The sequence below is a fragment of the Oncorhynchus mykiss genome, chromosome 30, assembly GCF_057628025.1.
Source record: "Oncorhynchus mykiss isolate SJ-2025 chromosome 30, ASM5762802v1, whole genome shotgun sequence".
Classification (NCBI taxonomy): domain Eukaryota; kingdom Metazoa; phylum Chordata; class Actinopteri; order Salmoniformes; family Salmonidae; genus Oncorhynchus; species Oncorhynchus mykiss.
Window position 1 is genome coordinate 21290149 of NC_143051.1, and position 13526 is coordinate 21303674.

Consider the following 13526-nt stretch of genomic DNA (forward strand, 5'->3'; position numbering starts at 1 on the left):
TGTTACAATCCCCAATTGAAATAATTAACAGGACACTTACTGGCACTGGACATGAACACTCCAGTCATAACAAGCAACCTTTTCATTCAGCATAGAACAGTTTGGGTTTGGAGGGAAAAACTCACCCAGGGAAGCCAAAAACAGAGGATCCCCTGGGACATAGCTGGGATGCACTGGATTTTGCACAAGGGAAGTAGTACCTTGGTAAGATGTACAGCACAGGTATGTCCAAAATGACACCCTATTCCCTATATAGTGCATTACTTTTGACCAGAGGCCATGGTCAAAAGTGGTGCACTTGGTAGGAAATAGGGTGCCATTTGGGGCAACAAAAACAGGTATTTTGCCCGGGGACAAATGACCTTTTCATAAGTCCTGAACAACCTCTTCAGGAGAAAGAGAGAGAGGCTGCAGGGAGTGTGGAAAGGGAAATCGAGTATGCATCCCAAATGGAATCATTTAGGAGTTTGGTCAAAAGTAGTGCACCATGTAAGGGAGTAGGGTGCCATTTATGGATCCACAGTGTTGCTGCTGCTGTAACATAGACTGCTGGGACTGTGGAAAGGAAAACAGGAAGTTACTAGTCAGAGATGGTGGCTAACGAGGGGTTAAAGGATGGGGGATTCTGTGGGAAGACTTGTAGCCGGCTAAGATTAACATGGAGGGTTGGAGCTTGGAGCTCTTGTGGAGCAGCCTAACAACCATGTAATTCAATAAGCAAATGTTAACATACATAAGACAGTGATATTGGTGGTTTCTCTAAGCTGTCTGCATTGTAAATCAATGTGTGAATGTCCAGTGGTCATGAAATTCTACTTTTTATTACCAAAATGTATATGGATACTCATTGAAGTATAAACATAAAAGCGTGCATTGTATTGTGCAACACATTTGCCATAGTCGTACATTAATGAAAAACGTTGAAAATACACATTGAATGAAAAGATGAAGGTGAATCTGTGCCTGCCCAGTAAAGTCCTCTACAGTCTCTGTCTGAAGTAGATAAAGTTCAGGGTTAATAAAATGTTAGGTCATTGAGTCACTTTAGGTCCTTTAGAGGTAGTGTACCCGTCCGATGGTCCCTGTCCCAGTGGTCATTATATCAGGCTGCCTGTTTCTCCAGATTTCTCTGATGATGCGCTCCCTCTCCTCCAGTTGCCTCGCCCTCTCCAGCTCATCTGCCGACGCAAACACGTTCACGCTCCTCAAAGTACCATTTGATTGGCTGCTGAGGTTGCTCATAGGCACCGCAGTTAATTTAGGGATCTCAACCTCCTCCCCTTCTTCCACATCCACTTTCTCCTGTTCCTCATCTTCTTCACTAGACTTCAGTTGTCTCCTCTCTAGGGAGTGGGGAGTGTTGTTGTTCTTGGTGCGACCACGACGTGTGCTACAGGCGATGCCAGTGACCAGGAGGCACAGGGCCAGGAGCAGGCCAAAACACACACCCACCATGAAGTACAAAGCCAAGCTCTCTGGGTTGGCTAGATGGGTTTAGGAAAAACAGTTTAGATCACTCACTTACATAGCCTTGTGAAAACAGATTGTGTGAGCTTGCAAGATCAGGTTGGTTTTGATGCTATCAGCTACATTGCCAGGGGTTCAGTCAATTCTTCATTTCATTTAAACTAAATACAACAGCATGTGAATTGACTTTAACAATGCCTTGTTTGGTATCAGTTCTTGGCAAATCTCTTCACAAAGGGCCCCTGACTGGTCTTACTGTATAATCCACTTTCCTTTGGCTGTAATATGAGTGCAGGAAATGAGGAACTTTACACAATATTTGAGAGGTCAAGCATGCAGACACTTTCCCGGTACAGGGGTGTCAAGCCAAAGCTAACAGAACGCACAAGTCCCTGGAAAGGATTGTGGTTCTACTCAGAGGTTACAGATCTTTCGGAAAGCTTTCTTAAAGCATCAGAATTAATAAAGGGTTGCTTTATCCTAGAATTATAAGAAGAACAAACACGGATGTCTCACCTTTGATGTGAGCATAGCTCGCCATGCTGTTACTTAGCAGCTCCATGTCTTTTCTAATTGGTTCCATTTTGACCTCTGTTTGGTTGACACCATCCACCAACAATATGACGAGTTCTTCTGTTTTGACGACTTCTCTGGTCATCACATCTCTAGGTCTCTGGTGTCAGTTCCGGGCCTGTCTCCAATACAAGGACCTGTAGTTCAAAAATAATTAACATACCGTCAGAACTGCCCCCACAAACAGGAAACAATCAACATTTCCTCTTCTACTATGACGCCAGTGTCATTTCCAATGAGAGGAACGGACTGTCATTTTAGACAGCCAGCACTCAAAGTGTCTAACTGTCTGAGCTCATTCTCTGGTCCTTAGGAGTCTCATAAGGCTTAGAAGAGAGTGTAACAGAATGCCTCCACCTATTTCCCACCCAACCATCCTCCCTACAATTCAATGAGGTGTCAGAGGTCACTGGGATGTACACATTGTGTTCCTGGTAGTACGTCCCTAGTGCCCCACAGAGGACACCATAAACACCGAGTCAGTCAGTGTGCTTGCTTAACCACTAATTACTTCGTATTTCTGGTATTTCCGTAGCAGTGGCCCAGCTATTCCTTTCCTGTGTGCTCAGAGTGGGGGGGTTCACTTTTCCCACAGAAACACGTGTTTCACATGCACGCTAACAGTCTGTCTGTGTGGAGTCTCACCTCGAGGAGGAGCCAAAGTGAAAGGGAAGGAGAGATCTAAAAGACAAATAACACTATACAGTGTTACAGAGGTTGAGAGTGAATCTGGGGATTGGGGGAGGGAATAGGACAACAAAGTGTTGATGAAATCCAATGACTGCTGACTGATTGCTCCCTCCCTCATTGCCTGCATGCAATTCAACAACAGCTGAGGCAATGGCAGACTGTTGCTCTTTCGCTGCGTCTTTCCTCTGGGAGTTTAAAATCATGCCAGCTATCATCAGGCCCATCAGGATCCTGTGTTTTCCCACCCTGATCTTTATCCCGCCGAGCCTTTATCCCGCAGCAGACCCTGACCCTGTTCACTCTCAAAGTACATTTTGCCAATTAAATGGTGGCCGCAATTGGCAGCATTGCTGCTTTGTTGGCCCACAGACTCATGGGAGATGGTGGGACTTGCCGCCTTGCCCCATCAGGGGTTCTCTGCTTATAGTTATCTTGGCTAGCTAATTGATTTGACTTTTGGAAGGAAATAGCTCACCAACTTCATCCTCAGTTTTTTTTTCAGGCTTTAATGACAAGTGCTGTTCATTTAAAGACAAACAATATTTTCATTTAATTAGGCCTTGCTTGGCCTCGATTTTAATTTCCCAAATCCTACAAATTACCAGGATGGTGTTTCATCACCATGAGTCAGGCAGATTGAAAAGGATCAAGGTTAGGAAGGCTCTTTTTTTAAGAGGCACAAAAGCTCTCTTCATTTGAAAAATGCACCAGACACATTTCTGTACTTTTTTGTGTGTTTATAGTCTACTTCTTGGCATCTCGAAATATAATCCCTTTCAAGCACATTCTCCTCCCTGTGCATTCTCCTTCCCCTCCCTCCCTCTCTTTGAATAGCCATGTATACCAATGCACTCCAAGCAGTTTTATCACAAACAACCATAAAACTTTAGCACAACAAACAAGAAATGTTACCGTCATAAAAGTTTCTCTCAGTCTCAAAATGTCTGCATGCTACACACCGGCGGTAACTGGTGATGGCTCTTTAAGTTACACAGTTCTGGTCAACAAATTCTAAGACAGACAGCATTAACACCTACCAGACAAGTTCAATAACTCCTGAAATTAACTGTGGACGTGCGTGTTTACATACCTCATTAAACCCTCTGCCTTCAACCCTACACATTTCCTGCTTGGATAAATCAATCAGATTCAAACGATGACATTTTAAACCTTTGAATACCTAAGGGAAATTCTACGGTAACACAGACTCAGATTTTTCACTTTAAAATGTATGCCAAACAAAAACCAATGACTGCAAAGTTAAACAAACCATACAACTATGTACAAGGACAACTTTTAACAATTTCCACAGAATTTTACAAAAACACATTTACTTGAAGAACAGTGCAGATGCAAAGTTTGGTAACAGAATGACGGCATCAAAAGCACAAACCTTCATTCTGTTAAAATCTCAATATCACTCTGTTGCCGTGGATTTTCCCGTAAGTATTATTCTTGTCACTGGTGCCTTAAAACAGATATCATCCAACAACACAGTAACTTTAATGGATAAGGTTGTTGTCATAATACAAAAAATAAAGAGACAACAAAACTGCCAAAAGCACATATGGTCTTTAACAACATACATGTGTGGCAGGCTGGGAGACAGACTGCTCTGATCATGTTTAAGTGAGGATGTAGAGGCGTTTTGGGTCTCTGCTTCTGTTACTGCTACAGTGCCTATAAAGAGTTTTCTAGATGTGGCATTATGAAGTACAGACATGAATAAGAGTTAATAACAGTCTCTACTAATAAACCTCCATGTCATGTTGTTACTTCCAGAGTACAGGATCACTTTTTTAGGTAAACTCAAAGTGTTTTCCTAAATTGTTAGGAAATCAATCTCTTCCATAGAAAACATTACATGTAAAAAGGCAAGTGAATACATCCTTATCACTGGTGAGGACATCAACAGTCGGTCCTACATACAGAAATAGTGACAACACCATTCAACAACACAAGTGAACTGAAACCACTCACTCACCTTAATCTTGATAAAGTCAGTTGAATTTGTGGCTTCACAGTCAATCCACAGATCCAACAATGATTCTAAGTCTAGACTGAGCAGCTGTCCATCTCTGTGGAAAGCAAATACTGCCACAGGCTGTGAAAAAAAGTGGAGGAGAAATCAGAGGATCTCAGAGGCGTAGAGGAGTAGGAGCAGTTAGTCCCATCGGGCTGTTATACTGCTGCTTAAGATGAGGAAAGATCCAAGGCTCAGGGGTGCTTGACCTGTCCTCTCTGTAAAACTGAAGATAATCTGTTAGAGAACAGCCTTCACACATGCTGCCTCTCTCCTCAACATCAGCTGTGCTCCACCACCACTGCCTCTCTCCTCAACATCAGCTGTGCTCCACCACCACTGCCTCTCTCCTCAACATCAGCTGTGCTCCACCACCACTGCCTCTCTCCTCAACATCAGCTGTGCTCCACCACCACTGCCTCTCTCCTCAACATCAGCTGTGCTCCACCACCACTGCCTCTCTCCTCAACATCAGCTGTGCTCCACCACCACTGCCTCTACTCAGAGAGAGGGAGGACTGGCCAAACCTGGGCCAAAAGAGGCTGTCAAAAGGGAGGTGTTGAGAGAGAAAAGAAAAGAGAGAGAGGAGAGAAAGAGATGAGCTTGATTAGCATTTTCCAAAAAACACAGAAAGAAATGAGCTTGATTAGCATTTACCAAAAATCCCCAAACAACATTAGTTGCATTCCACAGATCTTCATACATACATACTTACACTCAGTCTGAGGTATACTTGTGCTATAGTCAGTGTCCTGTTAACTTGGCCTCTGTGTGTGTGGGCTATCTCCAGCTCTAGGCCATGCCACAGTGAGGAAGCTCTGTTCAGCGTTAACCCAGGAAGGAGGGACTGACTGGGGATTAATTAAACTTTTTGTGTTGTGATCTCAGGGGTTACATTCCAAATGGCACCCTATTCCCTATATAGGGAACTACTTTTGACATAAGCCCTATGGGTCCTGGTCAAAAGTAGTGCACTGTGTAGGGTATAGGATGCCATTTAAGACAGGCACATGGTTTTAGGGATTAATATGTCCCTAGCAAGGTTTAAATAAACTGTTTCACACCCCCATGAAAGTCATACAAGTTTTTTTATGTGGTTCTTTGTGTTTGTTGTGTAAACCATAGTGATTTGTCCACATATTTCAGATTGATGAGGTAAACAACCATTTTTTCTTATTATTCCAAGGGGCTTTTACAACCAAAATGTTTATTTTGAATTCCTCTGTAAAGAACTGTACTGAGCTAAACAGTGTTGATGTGGCAGTCAGTCCAGTGGCTTTCAAAAGCAGTTATGTGGTTGTTGTCACTGAGAGGTTTCTCAAGGTTGGTCTTAGAGAAAACATTTGTTTTTTTAAAAGAAGGTTCAAAACCAAAATCACACCACAGCTCAGACCACAGGTCCCCGACTAACAATAATGGAACGGCATAGGGAAATTCCTGAGATCCAGTGGTGGAACTACATTCTTTATCTAGTGGTTAGAGCATTGGGCAGGTAACCGAAAGGTTGCTGGATCGAATCCCCGAGCTGACCAAGGTAAAAATATGTCGTTCTGTCAGAGCAAGGCAGTTAACCCACTGTTACCTGGGCGCCAAAGATGCGTGGATGTCGATTATGGCAGCCCCCCACCTCTCTGATTCAGAGGGGTTGGGTTAAATGCGGAAGACACATTTCAGTTGTATTCAGTTGAACTGACTAGGTATCCCCCTTTCCATATGTACTACATTCTGTAGGGACATATTGACCCCAGGTGAATTCATCTCCTCCCCTTTGTAGTACACTCTATACATGAAACTCTATCTGAACTCAAGCGTTTGAGTTTGAGTTTATTTTTATTTATTTTTATTTTTACAGGGACAGTGCACATTAATCAACGTTTCAGTAAAAGTGCCGGTTTTAGCCAGCCGGCTAATTTTCAACCGCAGTCCCTGGGCAGGTTATTAAAAACAATTACAATATAGACAATAGCAGCATAGAACAAGCAAGACATAGCAACATAGGACAAGCAAGACATAGCATACAGACAGAGCAACATAGGACAAGCAATACGTAGCATACAGACAGAGCAACATAAAACAAAAAGCAGCAAGACAAAATTCATAAAAGTAACAAAGTGTTTCCACACCTCACAAGCTACAGACAACAGACAACATGGAAAGCGGCAACACACAGCTAGGGACCATGTTCACAAATCTGATTGACCTTTAGCCATGTCTTCGAGCATTTTGTGAAAGTGTGATATGTGGTGCAGTTATGTGTGTCTGATGGCAGTGTATTCCAGACATGGGAAGCTCTCACAGAGAATGCAGATTTACTAAAGGTGCTTTTCCTTAGGGGAACTATACAGTCACCTCTCATGGCAGACCTTGTGGATCTGCTGCCATATGTCTGGGTTTTCTGTTTAACAAAAATACTGAGTGGAGGGGGAGCCAGGCCATTAAGGATCTTGAATACAAGACATGCGTCGGTGTATTGCACAAGATTTTCCCAACTCAAGAGCTCATGCTTTCTAAGGATGTGACAATGATGATGGCTATTGGGCTTCCTATCAAGCACTTTGTAGACAGACTGAATAGGTTTTAATGTTGTACAGCAAGCTTGGGCCCAACTAGTCAAGCAGTATGTTAAGTGGGGGAGTATCATAGATTTGAAGTACAGTTTTGCTACCTCTGTAGTCAAACAATTTCGTATAAATCGGAAATTAGCTAGGTTGAATTTGGTTATTTGAATTACCTTTATCACATGCTTTTTAAAAGAGAGGTTGGAATCAAGTATGATGCCAAGGTACTTAAAATCGGATACCACCTGGAGCTTCTCCCCTGACACATAGACATCTGTCTCAGTAGCATCTGTTGCCCTCTTTGTGAAGAACATGCAAACAGTTTTTTTCACATTGAGATGCAAACACGAGTCACTGAGACACTTTGTAACCTGGACCATTACAGTAGTGAGTTCTTGTGCAGCTTGTTGTTTGCTCTTTGCATGCACATATATCACTGTATCATCTGCATACATTTGAACTTCAGACCCAGTACAGACAGAAGGCAGATCATTAATGTACAGGCTGAACAGGAGGGGCCCCAGTATTGACCCTTGGGGCACGCCCACATCATAGCTACGAGTGGGCGACAGCTCATTGCTCACTCTGACACACTGAGTTCTGCCTTCAAGGTATGATTTCATCCATCTCAAGGCATCAGGGGAAAAGTTGAACTTGGACAATTTTGTGATGAGAATCTCATGGTTAACAGTATCAAAAGCCTTCCTTAGGTCCAGAAACACAGCCCCAACAGCACCCCCTTTGTCCATCTTGGACTTCACATTTTCCAGAAGAAAGCAGTTGGCCGTTTCTGTGGAGTGTTTCGCTCTGAAGCCAAACTGCATGGAGTGTAATGTGAAGGGGCTGTTGTTGAGGTGGGCAATCAGTTGTTCTGCTACACACTTTTCAACAACCTTTGACACCACAGGTAGTATACTAATGGGCCTGTAGTTACTCACGTCAGCAGGGTCGGCTGATTTAAAGATGGCCGTTATTATGGCCGACTTCCATACCCTTGGAAACACACCGAGACCAATAGATGTGTTGGTGACCTTAGTAATGGGGCCAATGAGTGACTCTTTGTAGTTTTTAAGAAAGGTAGAGTCCATCCCAAACACATCTTTGGCTTTAGAGTTCTTTAGTGAGCTAATCACCTTGTTCACCTTTGACTCAGAAACCTCCCTTATGATGAAGACAGGTTGAGTGTCATTCACTAGCACTGAGCCCAAGAAACAAGTGGAGGGGTTAATCTTCTTCTCCAGCCAACACATGTTATGTCAGACCTGTCCTCTTCCTGACACTGCTAAGAAATAACATACCCATTTAGAAATTCCTCTAAATCCCAAACACCATCGGAACATTTAGGATAGTCATTTCCAAGGGAAACACTTATTTCTTCCTCTTAGTTTCTCTATGCCATTGGCCCCAAGAAGTTCCATCCTGGTTCTGTGACTGCCAGTCCACCAATCACATTCAAGAGTGAACCAAAAGGCTTTTATGAGTGGGTTTTGTTTGGGAGAGGGAGAGCTAAAGTTTGGAAACAGCCCTGTTTTTTTCCCCTCATCCAGACGGGTATTGATCATAAGTAATCTTTTCCCTGGCTGGCCTGTGGGTAGGGAGGGAGACAGAGAGCTGGTTCCTCAGACAGATGGGCATTGTGGTCTATCCTAGCCGAGGCTCCTGGCCATGTTTGCATCCCAAATGACACCCTATTCCCTTTATAGTGCACTACTTTTCACCAGAGCTCATAGGGATATTGCACTTCAGTGCAATACATAGGGAATAGGGTGCCATTTGGACATGTTCATGTCCAGTAGAGAAAACACTGCCCCCACACAAACACACCCTCACTGTAGTGTGCTGTATGTATTGGTTCCTGTTCAAATTCTATACAATTAAAACATTTCCTTGCTTCCTTGAATTCATAAGTACAGATCTAACACAGTTGGACAGGTGAAAGCAAGGACACCAATACATAGCTTACAGGATCAACCGTCTGTGATCACTTCAAGGAAGGGACGAAAGGTATACGTAATGAAATAATGGTATACAGATGTGTAACTTACATGGTGTGCTTTTACATCTGAAATGCTTGCTGTTTGGGATTTTAGGCTGGGTTTCTGTACAGCACTGTGACATCTGCTGGTTTAAAGGGGCTTTATAAATACATCTGATTGATTGATTCACAATAAACCAAATTGCATTGTGCCTATATCAAAACCAGTTTTCCCCAAGACAAAAGGACAATCTAACTAACAAAATATAGCAATCACACATCTTGTCATCTTACCAAACAGCACTTAAGACTACATGGCTTGGAATTACTCAATTCGTTTTTTTTTCTGAAAATGCAATGATTTCTTTAAAAAAGGAATGTTTATTCAAAGTATTTCAACAAGAGATGGAGCAAAATGAGAATCAAAAACACTTAAGCATCCAAAAGAATAGTCTTTATTTACCAAAGAAAAGTCTTTACAATGCCAACTATTGACATTCTTAAACTTTAGTTTTCTTTCCTTGGATAAGAGGAAAACCTGTCACCCTCTGTGAGTTATAATGTTAAAGCATTATGAACATAAAGACTCAAGGATGACACATGTAACTTGTGAGAATCAATTCAAATTCATATTCTTCTGTTCTGGAGTCACAATTTCATTAATGAAACAAGGAGAAATTGCACAATGTGAAATGAGCGGTAATGGAAGGCTCCTTGGGGCAACACAACCTCCACCCTTCTAACCTCGTCCCCTGGTTCAATTGCTAGCCAACCACATACAGACAGAGAGAAAGCCAACTGGTGGATGAGAATACCACTCTTCAAGTTCAATTATTTTATCAATTCAGTATAGCCTGGTCCCAGATCTGTTTGTGCTCTTGCCAACTCCATTGCCGATTGTCAAGCCACACGTTTGAGGTGACCATGAGTGACAAGGAGCTGAAACTCAGGTCAGCCCCTTGGGGCCAACACAACGTCCTCCACCCTTCCAAGTTCAGTTCTTTTTCTTTTGATACTCCTTCCTGCCGCCTTTATTGCCGGCAAAGTTGCGAACGCGTCTGATCCTGGTCAGCTGGGTCTGTATGGTCTCCATGATGTCCACGTGGTCGGGAATGTGGACGTAGCGCACGTTCCTGGCCGTGATAAACAGATCGGCCAGCTGACTGAGCCGGCCGCGACGGTCCCGGTACAGCACCTGTGGTCGACCACATTGGAAGGATTAGGATATACTTTATTGTCACCAAAGGGGGAAATCGTCTTGGATGATTAAAGAATGTGCTGCTGCATCCACATAGAATAAATAAATACATAAAATCTAATTGTGCAACACATATCATTATCATCATCACCATGAGTGAACATTGGAAAAACGTGTATTTAACACTTACATGTGTCATCCTCTTGAGTTATTTGTACTTTAACATTATTGTTTCTAAATGTAAAAATCTGTTTTACCCAAAAATCAACCCCAAAATCACCTCCTCCAGACGCACGTTCATGAAGGCGTCCACGTTGACCACACGTCCCCTCGCCGTGCTTTCATCCCTCAGGTCCACGGTGGTCACCTCCCCCTGAAGCCCCTGGAGAAGGATCACCAGACTGTTCTCTGCTATGGTGCGCTCCCTGATCGAATGGGACACCTCCATTGGTCCTGCTTTGGTTGAGGATACAGCCAGGGAAGACTATGGAGAGGCTGGAAAGGGTCTGTGTATAAAATGTAAAGCCTTGTTATTAATTCGTTTCCTAAACGTTTCTTGCAAAAACGGGATTATGGGTAGCCCTATCATATATTATAATTCTAAATAGAAGGCTCTGGCGCACACGTTGGATCTGCATTCCCATCTGACGCATGGACCAGAGCTACTATTTTGGAAAAACGCGACACCGTGCGCACAATTAAATAAGTTATCACGGTACAGCACAACATCTTTACTTTGGTGGGTTACTAAAGTATATATAAGTCAAGTCACTAAGCATAGAGAAAGAATATCCTAAAGGATCAATGGAAGGCGACAAAGCTAGATAAGTCGTTGTAGTAGCGCGATGGACTAGAGGTACAACAGACGCTAGATAACACTGACTTTACACAAAGCTAAGAAGCGAGCGTACATTTTGGTTGATTCGTTTACATTCAGGAGAAACCAAGGTTAAGTGTACTTAGAGAACAACTTTGCAGCTAATCATGTCAACGGAGCAAACTTGAGGATGAAAGTAAACCGCCGGAGCAGTTTGATGACGTTTCACAACTGTGTCGTCTACGTCACCACCAACTGCCACGCAGGGCCCATGTATTTCGTAACTTGCCAACGTCTTGAACAACACTACCAAGTCGAGTACTCCTCGCTTCTTTCTCCGTGTCTACAATCATGGCCAATAACATGACACTTCTCTGGTGCACCTTCTCGGTTCCGTGCTGGCGGGTTATGATCGCTCTGGAGGAGAAAATGTTGCAGGGATACAACCAGACGCTGTTGGACTTTGATAAAGAAGAGCACAAATCTACAATAGTCATGGACCTCAACCCCCGGGCACAGCTCCCTACATTCAAACACGGGGACTGCATAGTGAACGAGTCCTATGGAGCATGCATGTATTTGGAAAACCAGTTCAGGTCCCAGGGGACCCAGATGATCCCTGAGGGTCTAGCCGAACAGGCCCTGATGTACCAACGCATGTTTGAGGGCCAAACCTTCTACAAGAAACTTAGTGATGTGGTCTACTATGAGTATTATGTCCCTCAGGGAGAGAGACATGACTCTGCTATCAAGAGGAACAAAGATAACCTTGCAATTGAAATTAAACTGTGGGAGGGATACTTTCAGAAGATGGAGGCAGGCTCTTATCTGGCAGGAAAAGCCTTCTCGTTGGCTGATGTCCTTGTCTTCCCCACCATTGCCTACTCCTTCCGCTCTGGGCTGTCAGCAGAGCGTTACCCCAAACTGAGAGCATACTACTCTATGATGAAGGACAGACCAAGTGTCAAAACTACCTGGCCCCCACACTGGCTGGAAGACCAGGAAAAACCTCAGTGGGGTGACTTTCTCAAAGAGCTTTGAGACTCACTCCTACTAAAGGAGCACATTATTTAAAGTATTATAGGCACTTAAAATCTATGTACACTATATATACACAAGTATGTGGACACCCCTTCAAGTTAGTGGATTCGGCTGACAGGTGTATAAAATCGAGCACACATCCATGCAATCTCCATAGACAAACAGTATAATGGCCTTACTGAAGAGCTCAGTGACTTTCAGTGTTGTGGCGTCATAGGATGCCACCTATCCAGCAAGTCAGTTCGTCAAGTTTCTTCCCTGCTAGAGCTGCCCTCGTCAACTATAAGTGGTTATTGTGAGGTGAAACGTCTAGGAGCAACAACGGCTCAGTCGAGAAGTGGTAGGCCACACAAGCTCATAGAACAGGATCGCAGAGTGCTGAAGCGCGTAAAAATCATTAGTCCTCGGTTGCAACACTCACTACCGAGTTCCAAACTGCCTCTGGAAGCAATGTCTGCATAAGAACTGTTCGTTGAGAGCTTCATGAAATAGGTTTCCATGGCTGAGCAGCCGCACACAAGCCTAAGATCACTATGCACAATGCCAACCGTCGACTGGAGTGGTGTAAAGCTCGCCGCCATTGGACTCGGAAGCAGTGAAAACTCGTTCTCTGGTGTGATGAATCACGCTTCACCATCTCGCAGAGTCCTGACCTCAACCCCATTGAACAACTTTGGGATGAATTGGAACACCAACTGCAAGCCAAGCCTAATCACCCACATCAGTGCCCGACATTACTCCTGTGACTGAATGGAAGCAACATCCTCGCAACAATGTTCCAACATCTAGTGGAAAGCCTTCCCAGAAGAGTGGAGGCTGTTATAGCAGCAAAGGGAGGGGACCAACTCCTTATGAATGCCCATAATTTTGGAATGAGATGTTCGTCAAGCAGGTGTCCACATACTTTTAGTTATGTAGTGTAGCTTCCCTTGGTTGCACACCTCATGAAACAGAAAAGTTGCTTTTTTTTGTGGATTTACACATTTGTTTTTGTAACAAAAAAAGGCTGTTTTGTACTGTAACACCATCTATGTTTGTAAGAACATGACTTAACAAGAAAACATGTTTTTAGAAATACATGGCTCTGCTGGCATGTTGTTACTACTCCCCCTGCTGGCGATCTGAGGATCCTTCAGAAAATAACATGATCTGTGCAAATCTACAAAAATACAAATGTGGAAAAA

General features: G+C 43.5%; 3 protein-coding genes across 4 annotated transcripts; 1 reads left to right on the forward strand and 2 right to left on the reverse strand.

The window, feature by feature from the left end:
• Positions 1–805: 805 nt before the first annotated feature.
• On the reverse strand, positions 806–5580 carry eva1bb (eva-1 homolog Bb (C. elegans)). The gene is made up of 4 exons (XM_021560083.3): positions 5469–5580; positions 4715–5295; positions 1984–2177; positions 806–1484 (listed from the first exon to the last, which is right to left on the reverse strand). The coding sequence occupies exons 3-4, from the start codon at positions 2123–2125 to the stop codon at positions 1054–1056; spliced, it is 573 nt and encodes a 190-aa protein (XP_021415758.1). The 5' UTR covers positions 2126–2177; positions 4715–5295; positions 5469–5580; the 3' UTR covers positions 806–1053.
• Positions 5581–9718: 4138 nt separating this feature from the next.
• Positions 9719–11536, reverse strand: lsm10 (LSM10, U7 small nuclear RNA associated). 2 transcript variants are annotated; one of them, XM_021560088.3, is made up of 3 exons: positions 11396–11536; positions 10780–10990; positions 9719–10481 (listed from the first exon to the last, which is right to left on the reverse strand). In XM_021560088.3, exons 2-3 carry the CDS (start codon positions 10930–10932, stop codon positions 10281–10283), a joined length of 354 nt encoding a protein of 117 aa, XP_021415763.1. In that variant the 5' UTR covers positions 10933–10990; positions 11396–11536; the 3' UTR covers positions 9719–10280. The 2 variants fall into 2 exon arrangements, with proteins under 2 accessions (XP_021415763.1, XP_021415761.1); XM_021560086.3 differs by having other exon boundaries at positions 10765–10990; positions 11396–11534.
• Positions 11537–11652: 116 nt separating this feature from the next.
• Positions 11653–13526, forward strand: LOC110488083 (glutathione S-transferase A). The gene has a single exon (XM_021560084.3). The coding sequence runs from the start codon at positions 11653–11655 to the stop codon at positions 12340–12342; it is 690 nt and encodes a 229-aa protein (XP_021415759.1). The 3' UTR covers positions 12343–13526.

Excerpts from the sequence above, each read along its gene's own strand:
- eva1bb (XM_021560083.3), bottom strand. The coding sequence starts at position 2,125 with ATGACCAGAGAAGTCGTCAAAACAGAAGAACTCGTCATATTGTTGGTG. Across the intron at positions 1,485-1,983 it reads GAGCTATGCTCACATCAAAG|CCAACCCAGAGAGCTTGGCT; the intron begins GTGAGACATCCG and ends AAACCCATCTAG.
- lsm10 (XM_021560086.3), bottom strand. The coding sequence starts at position 10,932 with ATGGAGGTGTCCCATTCGATCAGGGAGCGCACCATAGCAGAGAACAGT. Across the intron at positions 10,482-10,764 it reads TGAACGTGCGTCTGGAGGAG|GTGCTGTACCGGGACCGTCG; the intron begins GTGATTTTGGGG and ends GGTCGACCACAG.
- LOC110488083 (XM_021560084.3), top strand. The coding sequence starts at position 11,653 with ATGGCCAATAACATGACACTTCTCTGGTGCACCTTCTCGGTTCCGTGC.